General features: G+C 58.3%; 1 protein-coding gene across 3 annotated transcripts in view; it reads left to right on the top strand.

Annotated features, from left to right (window-relative positions):
* The window catches only part of AHDC1 (AT-hook DNA binding motif containing 1), an 86,830-nt gene that overhangs the window by 57,621 nt on the left and 11,478 nt on the right, over nt 1-17,731 (top strand). For all 3 annotated transcript variants that reach the window (XM_051988067.1, XM_051988070.1, XM_051988069.1), the window contains 3 exons: nt 2,255-2,384; nt 2,519-2,553; nt 3,147-7,922. In XM_051988067.1, coding sequence (XP_051844027.1) covers nt 3,221-7,879 — 4,659 coding nt within the window. In that variant the 5' untranslated portion in view covers nt 2,255-2,384; nt 2,519-2,553; nt 3,147-3,220 and the 3' untranslated portion in view covers nt 7,880-7,922. The remainder of the gene's footprint in view (nt 1-2,254; nt 2,385-2,518; nt 2,554-3,146; nt 7,923-17,731) is intronic.

The raw sequence follows: 17,731 nt of genomic DNA on the forward strand, positions 1-17,731 counted from the left end.
ATGAGGGGCCTGGGATCTCTCCCAGAAGGCCAGAGGGTGAAGGAGGAAAGGGGGAAGGAGGGGATGGATGAAGAGATGGGAGGGAGGAATGGGGAGAACAGTCAGGCTGTCAGAGGCCAGGGAAGGAGTCTGGGAAGGCCCAAAGCAGGCGGGCTACTGGGAAGCTCTTGGTCATGTTGGACCCTCGGATGGAGGGGGGAGGAGCCCAGGCCAAGGTGACCCCCCATGGAAAGCTGATGCCAGCCCCAGGGCCCAGCATACCTGGCCCCTCCCAGCACCAAGGGGGCTCTTCTGTGGAACAGAGGCTTGGCAGTGGGCCTGGGCCCCATCAGCAGGAGGGGGAGGGGGAGGGTTTGAGGGGGGCCCTTGGCAGGGAGCTTGAGAGGGTCCCTGTGCCCAGAGTCACAGGAGAGAACCACCCCCTCTCCCTTTTATGTGAGAGGAGGGGAAGGGAGCCAGCCCTGAGAAAGTAAGGACCCCCCCCCAGGACTGGATGGAAGGGGGCAAGGACAGGCAGGGCCCAGCCTGCCAGGTGCCCCCCCCACACACATACTGAGCAGGAAGGTGATGGAAGGGGGGGCTGAGCCAAGAAAGGAAACACAAGAGGAGCTCTGTGTGGCTGGGGAGGGGGGTGCCACAAAGTGGGAGGGGGTGGCCCTGGCGGCTCCCACTGGGTGACTGAGCCAAGCCCTCAGAGGGGCATCTGTAGCTCAGCGGGGACACCTAGTGGTGAGTGACAGACACACATCCGGATGGGTGGCCCCAGGGGGCTAGGGGCTGGGGGAGAGGGTGGGGCAGCAGCGAGGGGGAGATGGGCAGCTCTGGGCCCAGGGGAGCCAGGGAGGCTCTGCAGGGAGCCAGGGGACCAGCTGGGAGGGGCTTGGACGGGTCAGGAGGCAGGAAGCCCATTAGACAAGGAAGGCCGGAGGGTGGGGCTGGAGCCGGGTTTCAGGGGGATCTGGAGCTGAGAGGAGGGCGGGGCCGGAGCGGGAGGGGCCCGGAGGGAGCTGGGGTGGCCGCAGCTGGCTCCGAGGAGATGGGAGAGGCTCTCTGGGCACCAGGAAGAACAGGTTGCAGCCTCTGAGCAGAGTCCCATAGGGGCTGCAAAGATCCCCCTCGGTGCTCCTGTCACCTGGGGAGCTGCAGCTATGGCCCTTGAGTCAGGGAAGTTACGAGTCCAGGCCCAGCTTTTGGGGTGACCCCTCCTGCCCCCCAAATCACTTCATCTATGAAGCCCCTCCCTCCCGGGGCCCTGGTGAGGAGCGATGAGATCATATTTAGAAGGCGTTCAGCAAACCCCCAAATGCTGCCCAAATGCTCAGGGGAGAGGCGGTGGAAGGGCTCCGAAGACAGACATACTGCCCCAGACTGATGTCCCCGTGTGACCAAACAGAGGCTTTGGGCAGCCCCCCTCCCAGAGCCCCGGACAGGGAGCACCGTCTCCCCAGCCCCCCTGTGAGCCCCGGGGACCTGGCTTCAGGCCCGCTTTCCTTCTTGGTCTGTGCGTGGACCCACCAAAGTCCTCCCTCGCTCATGAGTGAAGAGGCTTCTCTTCCCATGGACCTGGAGCACAGCCTCCACTGTAAATTATAGAAGAAACTGGAAGGTTTTCTCCTCGCTCCCCCCTTCCCGTCCCTTCCCTCAGCTCATTGTTCCAAACGCACTGGGCCGGGGGGAGGGGAGGGGGGACTGAGGGCCAGGAGCAGGGATTTGGGGTCTGTGTCAGGGCCAAGCGCTGGGCTGGGAGCCGGGAGCGGGGCTGGGATCAGAGGCAGAGCGAGCAGGAGGCTCCTCTCTCCATGCTTGGAATTCCCTCCAACTGAGCACATCCAGAGCTCGGGCCAAGTGCCACCCTCCTGCCCCCCCTCCCCCCCCCCCGGCCAGCTCTCCCGGCCTCCTTCAGCCCCTTCCTCCCCACTATCTGGGCCCGGGCCCTTTGTTAGCCAGGGACGGGGCTGCAGACAGGGATGACACCCCCTAAGTCAGGGCAGCCGAGCTGCTGGTTCCCGGATTTGGCAGCAGCCTCCCGAGAAGCCGGGTATTGCGGTGGGGAGGGCGCGGGAGGGAGGCCCGAGACAGAAACAAAGGGAAGTGTTTGTGTTACGGGAGGTTTCCATTATCCTGTCCCCGTCCCCTGCATCCCCGTCAGCCCCCTAGGTGGGCGGTCTGGGCGAGAGGGAGCCTCGGGTCCCCGCTCCCTCGGGGGGAGAGGGCTCCTGGGGACCCCGGCCGCTGAGGGCTCCCGCTCTGCCAGGTGCCGTCCGTCCCCTGGCCTGGGGCCCTCGCCGGGAGCTCCCCCTCCGAGGTGGCGAGACACACAACTCACACGCAGAGAATCCATCACTCTCCACTCTCTTCACTCCAGGGCATAATTGCTCTTTCAGGTCAGTTGGATATCTGGGGGGAGGGGGAGATGGAAGCAGGGAACATTAAGGGAGGTGGGGAGCGGAGGCGCTCGGATTCGGTGGGGGTGGGGGCGCGGGGAACTCAGGGTGTTTCCTTCCTTTCTCTCCAACAGAAAATTCCATTGTCAGAGCCCCGGCAGCACAGAAGGTGAGCCTTTTCTCCCCCGCGGGCCGCTACCCAGACCCGAGCCAGGGAGGGGCAGGGAGCGCGCCGGGCCCCAGAGCCAGGCCCCGCTGGTGGGCTCCGAGACCCGGGCTGGGTGCTTTCGGACTCAGACACACGGGGCGTTCTCGGAGGCCCCTGCTCCTGGGGAGGTACCTGGGGGAGCCTTTCCCTGCTGGGAAGTCCGACCCCTCTGCTCTCCCTCCGAGGGGAGCCGGGCCTAGGCCGGGGAGCGGGGAGTCCCAGGGATGGCGAGGGAGAGCGCGTCCCGGCTCTGGGAGTCAGGAAAGCGGGGGGTTCATCCCGCCCGAGACAGGGCCTAGGGGGCTCCGGGCAAGCATCCGGATCTCTGAACTCGGTGTCCCCCATTACCTGTGGCTTTGGGGCCTGGAGGGCGCCTTCCGGGGCCTGAGGATGATTCAGCGCTCCGGGCCGGGTGCCCGAGGACGGGGGCCGAGGGGGTGCCGGGGCGGGGGTTGAGGCTGGGGACGGGGGGCTGCCTGGGTGGGCCGGGCCGGGCTCCGGGGAGGCGTGGGTGACTTCCCTGCCACCCTCTTGTCTCCCTCCGGCCCCTGCAGGTCTGTGTCGAGGCTTTCCTGACCCCCATGTCAGTCCCGGCCCCGCCCGGTGGCCCTCGGAGGACAAGTTCAGGATGCGTGTGAAGCCCCAGGGCCTGGTGGTGACCTCCAGTGCCGTGTGCAGCTCGCCCGACTACCTCCGGGAGCCCAAGTACTACCCCGGCGGCTCCCCCAGCCCCCGGCCCCTGCTCCCTGCTCGGTCCCCTGACTGCCCACCCAACAAGGCCTTTCCCCGAACCTTCCCCGAGGATCCCCATCCACCGCCCCGAGGGGACCCCGGTCCTCGGCGCCCACCGCTCCTCTCCAAGGGGGACGACCTGCTGCCCCCCCGCCCCCCGGTGCCCCCCCGGCCTTTCCCTCACGCCCGCTGCCCTGTGCCTGGCGGGGGGGGCTCTAAGCGCCGCTGGGGCAACGGGCGGGTGAACCTGCACCCAGTGGTGCAGCTGATCGACATCATGAAGGACCTGACGCGACTGTCCCAGGACCTGCAGCACAGCGGGGTCCACCTGGACTGCGGGGGCCTGCGGCTGAGCCGGCCCCCGGCCCCACCCCCCGGCGATCTCCAATATAGTTTCTTCTCCTCACCCAGCCTGGCCAACAGCATCCGAAGCCCCGAGGAGCGGAGCGCCACCCATGGCAAGGCTGAGAGACCCGGGCGGGCCCTCTATGAGGCAGAGCCTGAGCAGAGGGGCAGCCCCGAGCCGGGCCAAGGCACCAGCCCCGGGGCCGCCACCGGCCTCCCCCAAGAACCGGAGCCCGACGCTCCCGACTACTCCGAGCTGGCCGACGCGGACATCCTCAGCGAGCTGGCCTCCCTCGCCTGCCCCGAGGCCCAGCTGCTGGAGGCCCAGGCCCTGGAGCCCCCGTCCCCGGAGCCTGAGGCCCAGCTGCTGGACCCGCAGCCCCGCTTCCTGGACCCCCAGGTGCTGGAGCCTCTCGGGGAGGCGCTGGAGCTGCCGCCGCTCCAGCCCCTGGCCGACCCCCTGGGCCTGCCCGGCCTGGCCCTCCAGGCCCTGGAGACGCTGCCCGATGCCCTGGAGTCCCAGCTGCTCGACCCCCAGGGCCTCGACCCTCTGCCCAAGCTGCTCGAGGCCCCCAGCCACCACCTGGAGTCGCAGCCCCCCATGGCCGGCTGCCCGCTGACCGAGCCCCTGCGGCTGGACCTGTGCCCTCCCCGGGGGCCTCTGGGGCCCGAGGGCCACCCCAAGTACGCCCTGCGGCGGACCGACAAGCCAAAGATTTTGTGCCGCCGCCGCAAGGCGGGCCGGGGCAGGAAGGCGGACGCCTGCCCTGAGGGCCGCCTGCTGCCCCTGCCCATGCCCGTGGACCTGGCGGCCGCCCTGGCAGAGCCCGCGCCGGCCCCCCCCGCCGTCGTCCCGCTCCCTGCCCCGGAGCCGGAGGCCGGGGCCCCCCGACCCCTGGTGCCCGCCCGGAAGGGCAAGTGCCGGGGAGTGCGGCGGATGGTGGTGAAGATGGCCAAGATCCCCGTGTCGCTCGGGCGGCGGAACAAGACCACGTACAAGGTGTCCTCCCTGAGCAGCAGCCTGAACGTGGAGGGCAAGGAGCTGGGGGTGCGTGTGTCGGCCGAGCCCACCCCGCTGCTGAAGATGAAGAACAACGGGCGCAACGTGGTCGTGGTGTTCCCGCCCGGCGAGATGCCCATCATCCTGAAGCGCAAGAGGGGCCGCCCGCCCAAGAACCTCCTGCTGGGCCCGGGCAAGCCCAAGGAGCCCACCCCCGAGGTGAAGAAGCGGCGGCGGCGGAAGCAGAAGCTGGCCTCGCCCCAGCCCTCCTACGCGGCCGACGCCAACGACAGCAAGGCCGACTACTCGGACGTGCTGGCCAAGCTGGCCTTCCTGAACCGCCAGAGCCAGTGCGCCGGCCGCTGCTCGCCGCCCCGCTGCTGGACCCCCAGCGAGCCCGAGTCCGTGCACCAGGCGCCCGACACCCAGAGCATCTCCCACTTCCTGCACCGCGTGCAGGGCTTCCGCCGGCGGGGGGGGAAGGCGGGGGGCTTCGGCGGGCGCGGCGGCGGGCACGCCGCCAAGGCCGCCCGCTGCTCCTTCAGCGACTTCTTCGAGGGCATCGGGAAGAAAAAGAAGGTGGTGGCGGCCCCCGGGGTAGGGGCCCTGGGCCACGCCGAGCTGGGCCACCCCCGCAAGAGGGGCCGGGTGGAAGTGGACGCGGGGGGGAAGCCCAAGAGGAAAAGGCGAGCGCGCAAGAACGGGACGCTGTTCCCGGAGCAGGCCCCGGGGGGTCAGAACTTTGGGGACGGGGCTGCCGAGTGGCCCGGGGAGAAGGGCGCCGCCTGGGCCCCCCACCACGGCCACCCCGGGAGCCAGGCCGGGCGAAACTGCAGCTACCAGGGGGCCGAGGCCCGGGCCTTCGCCTCGTCCGGCCTGGAGAGCGGCGCCTCCGGCCGGGGCGCCTACTACGGGACGGGCGCGCCCTCCGGCCAGGCGGAGCTCAGCCAGGAGCGCCACAGCCTCTTCACGGGCTACTTCCGCTCCCTGCTGGACTCGGACGACTCCTCGGACCTGCTGGACTTCGCCCTTTCGGCGTCTCGGCCCGAGTCCCGCAAGTCGTCGGGCACCTACGCGGGGCCCCCCGCCAGCGCCCTGCCCGCTCAGGGCAGGGGCCTGGCGGCCTTCCCCAGCCGGGGGGCCAAGGCCAGCCCCGCGGTCGGCGGGGGCGGGACCGGGGCAGAGCCGTCCTTCCAGCCAGTGCTGCCCGCGCGCCAGGCCTTCCCCCCGGGCCGGGCCGCGGGCTACGGAGTGACCCCGGCCGCCTCAGACTGCCGGGCCACCGAGGCCTTCCCGAAGCTGGCGCCCCCCTCGGCCGTGGCGCGCTCGCCCACCGCCCACCCTCCGGCGGGCACCTACCCCCAGTACGGCGGCTACGGGACGGGCCAGGGCGTGTTCCCGCCGGGGAAGCCTTTCTCGGGCCAGGACTGCGCCAACAGCAAGGACTGCAGCTTCGCCTACGGCAGCGGCAGCAGCCTCCCGGCCTCGCCCAGCAGCGCCCACAGCGCGGGCTACGCGCAGCCCACCGCCGGCCCCTGCCTGCCGCTGGGCAAGGCCTCCTTCTTCAACAGCTCCGAGGCGGCGCCCTTCTCGGGCTCGGCGCCCACGCCGCTGCGCTGCGACAGCCGCGCCAGCACCGTCTCCCCCGGCGGCTACATGGTGCCCAAGAGCAGCGCCGCCCCCGCCGCCCCCGCCTTCCAGCCCTCCCCCGAGAACTGTCGGCAGTTCGCGGGGGGCTCGCAGTGGCCTTTCCGGCAGGGCTACGGCGGCCTGGACTGGACCTCGGAGGCCTTCAGCCAGCTCTACACGCCCGGCTTCGACTGCCACATCAACGAGCCCAACGTGATCCTGGACATCTCCAACTACACGCCGCAGAAGGCCAAGCAGCAGACGGCCGTGTCCGAGACCTTCTCCGAGTCCTCCTCCGACAGCACCCAGTTCAACCAGCCGGCCGGCGGCTACCGGCGCGCCAACAGCGAGGCCTCCTCCAGCGAGGGCCAGTCCAGCCTCTCGAGCCTGGAGAAGCTGATGATGGACTGGAACGAGGCCTCGAGCGCCCCCGGCTACAACTGGAACCAGACCGTGCTCTTCCAGAGCAGCTCCAAGCCCGGCCGCGGCCGGCGGAAGAAGGTGGACCTGTTCGAGGCCTCGCACCTGGGCTTCTCCTCCTCGGCCTCCTCGTCGCCCGCCGCCTCCTACCCGTCCAAGCGCAGCGCCGGCCCGCGGCAGCCGCGCGGCGCGCGGGGGGGCGGGGCCTGCTCCGCCAAGAAGGAGCGCGGCGGCGGGGCCAAGGCCAAGTTCATCCCCAAGCCGCAGCCCGTCAACCCGCTGTTCCAGGACAGCCCCGACCTGGGCCTGGACTACTACAGCGGGGACAGCAGCATGTCGCCCCTGCCCTCGCAGTCGCGGGCCTTCGGGGTGGGGGAGAGGGACCAGTGCGACTACATCGGGCCCTACTCCATGAACCCGTCCACGCCCTCGGACGGCACCTTCGGCCAGGGCTTCCACTGCGACTCGCCCAGCCTGGGCCCGCCGCCGGAGCTGGACAGCAAGCACTTCCCCGGCCTGGCCCACCCCCTGGGCACGCCGGGCCCGCCCACCGTGTTCGACGCGGGCCTGCAGAAGGCCTACTCCCCCAACTGCTCGCCCACGCTGGCCTTCAAGGAGGACCTGCGGCCGGCCAAGCTGCCCGCCTGCGAGCCGCTCAAGCACGGCCTCCAGGGCGCCGGCCTCGGCCACGCGCCCCACCTGAGCTGCCGGGACCTGCCCCTCGGCCAGAGCCACTACGACTCGCCCAGCTGCAAGGGGGCCGGCTACTGGTACCCCCCGGGCTCGGCGGCGCGCAGCCCGCCCTACGAGGGCAAGGCCGGCTCGGGGCTGCTGGCCGACTTCCTGGGCAGGACGGAGGCCTCGTGCCTCAACGCCCCGCACCTCACCAGCCCCCCGGCCACGCCCAAGGGCGACAAGGAGCCCCTGGAGATGGTGCGGCCGCCCGGGCCCCCCCGCGCCGGCTACGGCTGCCCGCTCCTAAGTGACTTGACCCTGTCGCCTGTGCCGAGGGACTCCATGCTGCAGTTGCAGGACACGTACAGGTACCCCGGCTTTGTGCCGCAGGGCCACCCGGGCCTGGGGGGCGCCCCGAAGAGCAGCTTCCTGGGGCCCATGGGGGAGCCGCACCCTGAGGACACTTTCACCGTCACCTCCCTGTAGTGCCAACTGAAGTGCCAACTGGACAATGAGGTTTTCTAACAGGGTGAGTTGGGGGTGGGGCCGGGCTCAGGAGGGAGGGGCCGTCCCGGAGGGCGGGAGGAGATGGGGGCAGGTGGGCCGGGGCCCCGGGGGAGGGGAAAGTTAGGGAGATGGCTCCCCCCCCCCCGACTGGGAGCCCGGTGCCTGCGGCCGGTCTGAGCACCTGAAGGGGCTTCCCGTCAATCGTCCGTCCCCGGGGAAGCGAGAGGGTGTGGCGGGACACGGTGGGCGTGGGATGGGATGGCCAAGAGCTTTTTTAATGAAAGTGAGGATTTCCCATCAGCTCTTTGGGCTCTACAAAAGTATGGCCTGGGATAAGCCAAACACTCAAGATTTCGGACTCAGTGCTGGTGTGGGGCTGAGGACCGGAGATGGGGGGTCAGTGCTAAGCGACACAGGCTAAGGAGAGGGGACACCCAGGGATCGGGACTCGGTGCTAAGGGGCTGCACAGTGGGCGGGCAGGAGCCTCAGCAGTCTCCTGGGCCTGCCCCCCGCCCCAGACATCTGCCCCAGAGAGACGCGTCGCGGGGGGCACATCCTTGGAAGGCCCGGACTGGGGAGAGCTGGGGGAGCGGGTTCTCAGGCCTTCAGTGCCCAGCCCCCGACCCAAAGGCATACAGAATGAGCAACGTTCTGCGTCGCTCAGTGGTTCTGAAGGCTTGCAAGTTCCCCTTTAACTGATAGTGTGAACTGAAGCTTGGGGGAGTGAGGGTGTCGTGTCTCCCCCTCCTTTTTGTTGAGGTTTTGTAAAGTTAGTCCAAAAGGTGTAAAATGTCCCATTTTGTAAAATAAGACTGTACATAATGATGCTGCCCTACAACCCCCAGAATAAAGTGTCTGAGCCCAAGGTACATGAGAAAAGAAAGACATCAATAGATACGTTCAGTAGCTCTGTCATGTGTAGGGGTGTGTGTGTGTGTGTGTGTGTGAGAGAGAGAGAGAGAGAGAGAGAGAAGAGAGAGAGAGAGAGAGAGAGAGAGAGAGAGAGAGAGAGAGAGAGAGAGAAAGGAAGAGGGAAGAAGGAAGGAATGAGAAAGATGTAGAGAATGAGAGAGAGAAAAAGAGGGAGAGAATGAGAGACAAAATGAGAGCGGGAGGGAAGGAAAGAAAGAGAATGAGAGAAAGACAGTGAATGAGAGGGAGAGAATGAGAAATAGAATGAGATAGGGAAGGAGGGAGAGAGAATGAGAAAAAAAGAAAGAGAGAATGAGAGAGGGAGGGAGGGAGAGGAAGATAATGAGAAACAGAATGAGGGAGAAAGAAAAAGGGAGAGAATGAGAGACAAAATGAGAGAGAGGGAGGGGGAGAGAGAAAATGAGAAAGAGAATGAGATAGGGAAGGAGGGGGAGAGAATGAGAAACAATGAGAGAGGAAGGGAGAAAGAGGGAGAAAATGAGAGAAGGAGAAAGGGAAAGAATGAAAAATAGAAAGAGGAGGGGAAGGAGGGAGAGAGAATGAGAAACAGAGAAGGAAGGAGAAAGAATGAGAGAAGGAGGGAAGGAGAAAAAGAATGAGAAACAGAATGAGAGAGAGAATGAGAAGTAGAGGGAAACAGTTGACCAGGTGGATTGTCTAGTTGTACAAGGCCAGACAACAGGTGTATCCAGCTGTTAATAAGTGGGGGTCACTGGGTGACCATCAAGACCCAGTGAACCTCCAAATGGCTTCTCTTGGGGTTTTTCATCATTCAGACCTCTCTGGATTTGGCGCCGAGGTGAGCCAGAACACACCACCCTGGCCCTATCCCCCAGCCCCCTCTGCCATCTTCTGTTTGGTCTCCCCCCCAGGTCGTTTGGGTTATCTTCCCTCGGGGATCTAGGTCTTGACCGCACTGGCCTGCTCAGTGAATCCCACGTGGATTCTGGCTCAGAGCGAGGGGCGAGGCGCCCGGGTGACCTGGGACCCATCGGCCCCAGTTAAGCCCTCAGTCTCCCCCACAAACTCCCGCAGTTCTCTCCAGATTCCCAGATGCCCGAGGTGGAACTCACCAGCTGCCATTCCACCCACAGTCAGCTCATGGTCCAGGCTAGTGGAGGAGGGACCATGGCACCGGCCATCCAGAATCACAGACCTCCAACCTTCGGGTCTGTTTGGCCTGAGAATTGTCACGGGTCTTTGGTGGGGCACAGAGGAGGTAGAGGGGGACCGTTGCAGACCTGCTGACTGGCAGTGGGCCCTTGGTACCAGAGGCAGGACCAGGCTGGGGAGGTTTGCATGCAGAGTATTTTCACCCTTCTTTTGGAGAAAGGACTCCTAGATAATACAGAAGTGTCAAATCATCAGAAAGTCCTGTCGCTTAGGCCCTGGTTCTTCCATTGGAATATGGGGGTGTCTGATCTCATGGTAAGTCACAGCATGTCAAACCAAATAAGGAAGTTGCCCAGGGAAGAGCCTGGCTCAGGGGCACCTGGGAAGGCATCCAGCTTCCCCATCCTGCTCCCTGTTCATCCTCTCCACCCCATCCTGGAAACAGGCGCCACTTATTGCTCAGCAGCCCGGCAGCCTCCCCATGTTTGCTCGGGTCTGGGAAATGGGGATAATTTAGTGTCTGGATTCATCAGGCTTTTCCCAGGAGCTGAGAGGGTGGGGAGAGCTTCCAGATGTAAGAGAAGAGAGAGAATTAATTGAGGAAGTGAGAGTGCCAACAAAGGATTTAGGCTCAGTGGGCAGCAAAGAGTTGTCTGGACCAGGCCGGCCTTCGGGAAGCTAGGGTCCATTCTGCTCTGTCATTGGGTGACATTTAGCCAGGCCCTGGGTCTCAGTGTCCTTCTTGGTGAAATGAAATGATAGGATTAGAAGATTCTATGATTCCTTCCGCCTCTAATATGCTGTGTTTGGAGTCCCCTTGGGCTCTATTGGTCTGTATTCCAAGGACTTTTCCATTTCTAACATTCTGTATCCCAAGCTCCCTTTCAGCACTGACCTAGTTTCTCAGGTCCATGTCATTTGTGACATTCCATGCTCTAAAGTTTCTTCCAGCTCAATATTCCATGCTCTGAGATTCTTTCCAGATCAAGCATTCTCTGCTCCAAAAAAGAAATTCATTTTTTGTTCTAAGACCCCTCCCTGATTCTGACACCCAGTGTTCTATATAACCCTCCCAGTTCTGACATCCTGGATTCTAAGGCCCTCCCAGCTCTGACATCCTGGGTTCTAAGGCCCTCCCAGCTCTGACATCCTGGATTCTAAGGCCCTCCCAGCTCTGACATCCTGGGTTCTAAGGCCCTCCCGGCTCTGACCTCCTGGGTTCTAAGGTCCCTCCCAGCTCTGACATCCTGGGTTCTAAGGGCCCTCCCAGTTCTGACCTCCTGTGTTCTAAGGCCCTCCCAGCTCTGACATCCTGGGTTCTAAGGGCCCTCCCAGCTCTGACCTCCTGGGTTCTAAGGCCCTCCTAGCTCTGACCTCCTGCGTTCTAAGGGCCCTCCCAGCTTTGACCTCTGTTCCAAGGACCCTTTCAGTTTTAACATCCAGTGGGTCTAAGTTGAAAGGACTAGTTGCTTCAGAAAAATAAAACTTGGGAATTTCAAGTTGGCTGCAGCCTCCGAGAGCTCTGGCTGCTGGGATGAGTGCCAGCATTCAGTGAAAGGATGGAAAAGGGGCTTTCAGATCTTCCCTGGCCCCCAGCCTGAAAGCAGGGGCCAGAGACACCTTCTTTGCCTGAGATGGCTCCCAGACTGGAGTTTCGAGATTGAGCCTGGATTGTATAGGTGGAAAACTGGGGAAGGGCCCTCCCTGAGAGACTTAGTCAAAAGAAGGAAAAACCGTCCCTCCGGCTCACCTCCCCCCTTCCAACTCCCAAAGCAGCTCCTGATCATTCTGGCCTTGGAAGGTGAGGTTTTCACGCTCTTTGTTTCTGAATAAGAAAGTCCCATTCAGGCCCTTGTGTGTCGCTGGCCATGTTCTCATGGTGAGGAAATGGCTTCTTATGGTCTCCATCTCTGTTGCTGCTGGATTCATCTAGCCTGGCAAGCCCTCTGATCCCTTCCCCTGGAGCCTCTCGGACGGACAGCCCCTCACTCATGATCTGCTTGTAGCCACTTAGTAGCCTGCTCTCCTATTCCCTCCCAGCCCCTCCCGGCCCTTCCCTTATTGGCCAGGACACTGCATTTTGGGGTCAGATTTGTGAAATGTGGGATCTCAATCTCACCTGACAAGAAACTGATGACTTGTATAACCAGAACCCAGGGACGATCTGGGGTCATTTGAGAACAAAGCTTCCGGTACGAATCTGTGTTGGGGCTTGTGTGTGCTCCTTAACCTTTTAACTAGTCACGTGGGTTATAAGGGCATAGCTGCCATGTTCATGAAAGCAGTAGGTAACCCTTAGCTGGGCAGGATGGATAGAAGCACACCCAATAAAAGAGTCAGGACCCCAGAAGTCCTTGACCCTGGCCCTAGTCTCATAAGATATAATTTAATAGGAAGAAATCTAAAGTCTCGTGTTTAAACTGTTAATTTACTAAATACGAGATGGGGGAAGTATGGCTAGGGAGCAGTGTATATGAAAAAAATCTGGGGGTTTCAGTGAACCACAAGCCCCGGATGAGTCAACAGCTGTGGTATGGCAACCAAAAAAAGCTCATGGGATCCTGGAACTCATTACAAGGGCCATCATTTCCAGGAACAAATAAGCTGCCCTACTATGTTCTGCCCTAGTCAGACCACATCTAATAATAACAGCAGCAGTAATGGCTTCTGTTTATTTAGTGCCTTCTGTTTGCTGGGCATTGTCCTGAGCCCTTTACAAATATTATCTCATTTGATCCTCACAACAACCTGGGAGGGTAGGTGCTATTTTTATCCCTTTTTACATTTGGGGAAATTGAGGCGAACAGAGGCCGAGTGATTTGCCCAATTAAATGTGCACCCATCTTCCTGACTCCAGGCTCAGCACTCTGTCCCCCGAGCCATCCAGTCGGAGTATTGTGTTCAGTTAGGGAAGGGGAGGGAGGAGATGTGGTGGGGGGATGTTGAGAAGATGAGCCTTGAGTTCCCAGGTGAGCCCAGAGGGAAAGCACCACCTTAGCCTGGAGAGGAGAAGACCCCCATTAATTGCTGTCTTTAAGTTTTGGAAGAACAATGAAGTAGAAGGTAGATTTGTCTGCTTTTGTTTGGCCCCAAAGGGAAGATGTAGGAGCAATAGGTAAATTTTTATGTTTTAATCTGGTATACCTATTTGTACATATTTTATCCAGTATATATCTAATATATATTTTTACAATTTTTATTCCTTTTTTATGGCAGTTGGGGTTAAGTGACTTACTCAGGTTACACAACTAGTAAGTGTTTGAGGCTGGATTTGAACTCAGAACCTCTTCACTTCAGAATCATCCTTCCATGTACTGTGTTACCCAGCTGCCCCACACACAATTCTTTTAGGTTCTTGAGGGCATGAATTACTTCTCTGTGTTCCCAACAACTACCATAGTGCTTGGCACAGAGTAGGAGCTTTATAAAAAGCCTGTTGATTGATCAAGTACTTAATATGTACACACACACACACACACACACACACACACGAATGCAAACTCGAGGGCTTTTATTTGAAGGTTTGTGCCTTCACTTCCTGCTACAATACCTGACAAATAATAATAATATTTTACATATATAATAGTATAACAAATTACACACACACACACACACACACACACACACACACACACACACACATATATATATAACAAATAACAATAATAGACTTAATAAATGCCAACGGGTTTAAGTGGCAATGGGTCAGATTTGAGTTGAAGTCAGGGGAAACTTCCCATATTTCCCAGCTTTCCAGAAGCAGATTGGACTCCCTCAGGAAGAAGCAGGGAGGTCGTGGGTAGGTGGAAGGCACTGAGGAGGGCCAGGGTCCTTGCAGAACATTGATAAGGTTTTGGTGGAGACCTGAAGGAAGCGGGAAGCTTGGGAGGCCAGGATGGAGAGGCAGAGAATTCTAGGTGTGAGGGACTGTGGCCCAGAGCTGTGAGACAGAGGGATGGCAAGTGGCCAAGATTTGGGGGTCCCAGAGTAGGGGGAATGGCTGGGACAGGTAGACGTAGACCGGGAAGGAGAAGTAGCTAAGGTTTTGGTTTTCTGTTTGATTCTGGAGGCACCAGGAAGCTCCTGGGATTGATCTGTACTTTAGGAGGATCACTGACAGCTGAGTAGAGAGACTTGAGGCAAGGAGACCGTGGCAGGCCATTACAGTGATGGAGGTGGGAGAGGAAGATGGTCTGGGTCAGGGCAATGGCAGTGTCAAAGGGCTTACTGTTACTCTGACTAGTTGTGTGGCTCTGGGCAAGTCACTTAACCCAGTTTGCCTCAGTTTCCTTATCTGTAAAATGAGTTGGAGAAGGAAATGGCAAACCACTCCAGTATCTCTGCTGAGAAAACCCCAAATGGGGTGTCATGGAAAATAAGACACAACTGAACAACTGCAATAAAAAAAAAAAAATGTTAATGCAGGATTTGGTGGTGGATTGGATGGATATGGGAGGAGCTGAGTGAGAGTGAGGAAGTCAGAGATGACCCCTAGATTGTAAACCCCTGGGTAACCCCTAGTCTGTTGGTTTTGTTGGTGCAAACCCCTTTTAATTTAATGTGATCAAAATTGTCCATTTTGCCTTTCATAATGTGCTCTAGTTCTTCTTAGGTCTTAAATTCCTCCCTTCTCCAAGAATCGGATAGGTAAATTACCCCTTGATCTCCTAATTTGTTTATGGCATCATCCTTTATGCCCAAATCATGTGCCCATTTTGACCTTATTTTGGTAGGGGGTGTGGGAGTTAGGTCTATACCGATTTCCTGACATAGTATTTTCCAGTTATCCCAGCAATTTTTGTCAACTGGCGAGTTCTTATTCCAGAAGCTGGAGTTTGTAGCCCCCAGTCTGAGAGGAGAGAGGTGCCGGTGGACAAGGCCTTGCCCTCGGGAGCCCCTAGTACTGTTCTTCCTCCCCTCCTAATTGTGGAGCTCCTGCTCTGGTGGAGAAGAGAACCCTGTGTCTAAATTAAGTGGGAGGAACAGGCCCAAGGATCCAGCCCCACCAGCATTCAAACTTTAAGAAAGCTTATCTGAAATCATCGAGTTCAGGCCCAGAGACCCACACTCCCCCAGTCAAGAGCCGGGCCTCTGGAATGCAGTGGATTTTGGGTTGGATTCTTTTTCACCCCTTCAGTGGATTAACTTGTCCTATTTTACCTGACTCAGACAGATTAAAACCAGCTGAGTTCTTTGATCCCATACCCTGTGATGGCTCAGGATAGAAGGGATGGAGAGTCGCTGAGGATTTAGGAAGCCTCCGCTTTGCCCAACCCGATGGGGGAGGAGGGGAGAGACCAGGGGAGAAACCAAGCCCTTGCACGGAAACTGGACGGCCCGGTACAAGATACGAGTACTGAGCTGTGTGGGGACCCCCGAGACTTGGACAGGCTTGAAACGGGCTGATGCAGGAAGGGGGACACCAGACTGAGTCAGGGACATGGAGTGGAATCCCTAACTCGCTACTCACTTCTCTGGACCTCAGTTTGTCAGTGAGAGAAGTGGACCAGATGATGTCTAAGGTTCCTAGAAGCTCTAAAGGCTTATAGGCCATAGAATATGAGAGGACTTCCTGGAGGAAATGTGTTTGGAAGTGACCCTTGAAGGCTGGGGATATGGCAGCAGCAGTGAGCCCTTTGTGGGCTCTGGAGGAGACCAGTCAGCCTGGAACGTAGGTTGGATGAAGGGCTGGGCTGTGACCAGGCTGAAAAGTCAAGTCGACAAGCATTTATTAAGTTCCTACTATGTGCCAGGCACTGAACTAAACAATAGAGAAAGGCAAAAAATAGATCTTGCCCTCAAGGAACTTCCAGTCTAATGAGGGAGCTGGGATAAATTAGAGCTAGTCTAAGGGAAGACACTAAGATTAATGAGGAAAGAGAAAGTCTTGTAGGAAGTGGGACTTCTGCTGAAAAGTTTAAGGTAATGGGGAGCCCTTGCAGATTGTAGAGCCGGAGGGGCGTAGAGTGTGAGGACGTTGGGTTAGCAGTCCACAGAGCTTTGAGCACCTACTTTAAGATGTTGCCCTTACTTGAACCTACTAGATAAACTTCTGGCTTCTCATTGCTGGGAAAATAATTATCATAATAAATGGTATGATGCTTTACAGCTGCAGAGCATGTGACTTAAATTATCTCCTTTCCTTCGGATAGATGTAGGTCTGACCAGGCTCTGCCAGCATCAGGAACTTTCAGTGGGTCCCTCCTCGGTTTGGCATTGAAGTTAAGCCCTTCTCAGTCTTGCTGCAGCCTATATCCCAGGTTGATTCTTCCTGACTGGGTAGTGCAGTGTGATAGAGCACTGGCCCCAGATTCGGGAAAACCTGAGTCATTTACTCATATACTTCAGACATTTACTATTATATGACTCCAGCTAAGTCACAACTCTGTCTGCCTCAGTTTCCTCAACTGTAAAATGATCTTTGTAAGGATCAGATGATCTCTCGTCTCTCTGTCTCTGTCTGTCTGTCTGTCTCTCTGTCTCTGTGTCTCTCTCTGTATTTATACCTCATCTGATATATATATGTATAAAGGTAGAAAGTGCTTATCACAGTGCCTGGTACATAGTAGAAGCTTAATAAATGCAGGCTCCCCTTTATCTGATCCACACAACAGTCTAGCCAGACTGGCCTGCTTGCTAATTCTGAGTTGTTTTCCAGTAATGTCCAACTTGCCATGGCCCTATTTGGGGTTTTCTTGGCAAAGATACTAGAATGTCTGTCATTTTCTTCTTCCAGCTCATTTTTACAGAAGAGGAAACTGAGATAAATGGGGTGAAGGGATTTTCCCAGGGTCACAATCTAGTAAATGTCTGAGGCCAGATGGGAACCTGCCTCAGTGCTCTACCTCCTGCACCACCTTGTATTCAATATTACATTTCCTTCTTCAGGGTCTTTGTTCAGGGGTCCTCCATGCCTGGGATGCTGTCCCTTCCCACTCCTAGCTCCCGTCAAGGCTCAGCTCGAGCACTACCTCCTTCAAGGTCTTTCACTGCAAGCCTCAAATTACTTGGTGCTTATTTTGAATATATCTTATGTTTGTCTTTGTACAAGTCACATGTCCCTGATAGAATGTAAACTCCTCGAGTTCAGGACTGAGTTGTTTTTGTCTCTTGTAGTCCCATCACTCAGCACAGTGCCTTTATAGAATGCTTTTAGGCTTGCAGAGGGCTTCACAAAAACTATCTCATGTGATCTGGAAATTAGGTACTATTATGATCTCTATTTTACCAATGAAAAAGCAGACAGAAAGAGGTAAGTGACTTTTCCTGCGTCACCCAGCTAGTAAAGTAGGGTTTCAACTCTGATCTTTCTACCTCCATGACCAGTGCTCTATCCACTTGGCCTCTGATTATATCTGTATGATAGGAGTTTACTAAATGCTTGTTGAATTCAGTAGGTAAGGCCAGGATTATTTTATGCCAATTTATAGATGAGTAAACTGAGGCTTAGATCCACAAAACCACTTAGTGACAGAACTGGGTTTTAACCAGATTTTCTGATTACTGAGATCCAGTGGTATTCCCAGGCGTTGTCTTCCGAGACTTTGGCAATGTGACCCAAGCCAATGAGAGTGAGAAGGTGTGATTATTTCCACTCTTTGTTTTTAAAGTCAGGATTCTGGAGAAGGAACCAATAATGAAAGGCTTTGGGGTCTCCCATTCTGATAACCAATAGAGTCTTCAGTCAGAAAAACCCAGTGTGCCTTTCTGGTAGCAATAGGGATGGGGGGAGATTAGCAAAAGAATAAATGTAAGGTCTCCTCAAAAAGGGGCAGTGGAGGAAG

This window comes from Antechinus flavipes, chromosome 3 (assembly GCF_016432865.1).
Source record: "Antechinus flavipes isolate AdamAnt ecotype Samford, QLD, Australia chromosome 3, AdamAnt_v2, whole genome shotgun sequence".
In the NCBI taxonomy this organism is placed as follows: Eukaryota; Metazoa; Chordata; class Mammalia; order Dasyuromorphia; family Dasyuridae; genus Antechinus; species Antechinus flavipes.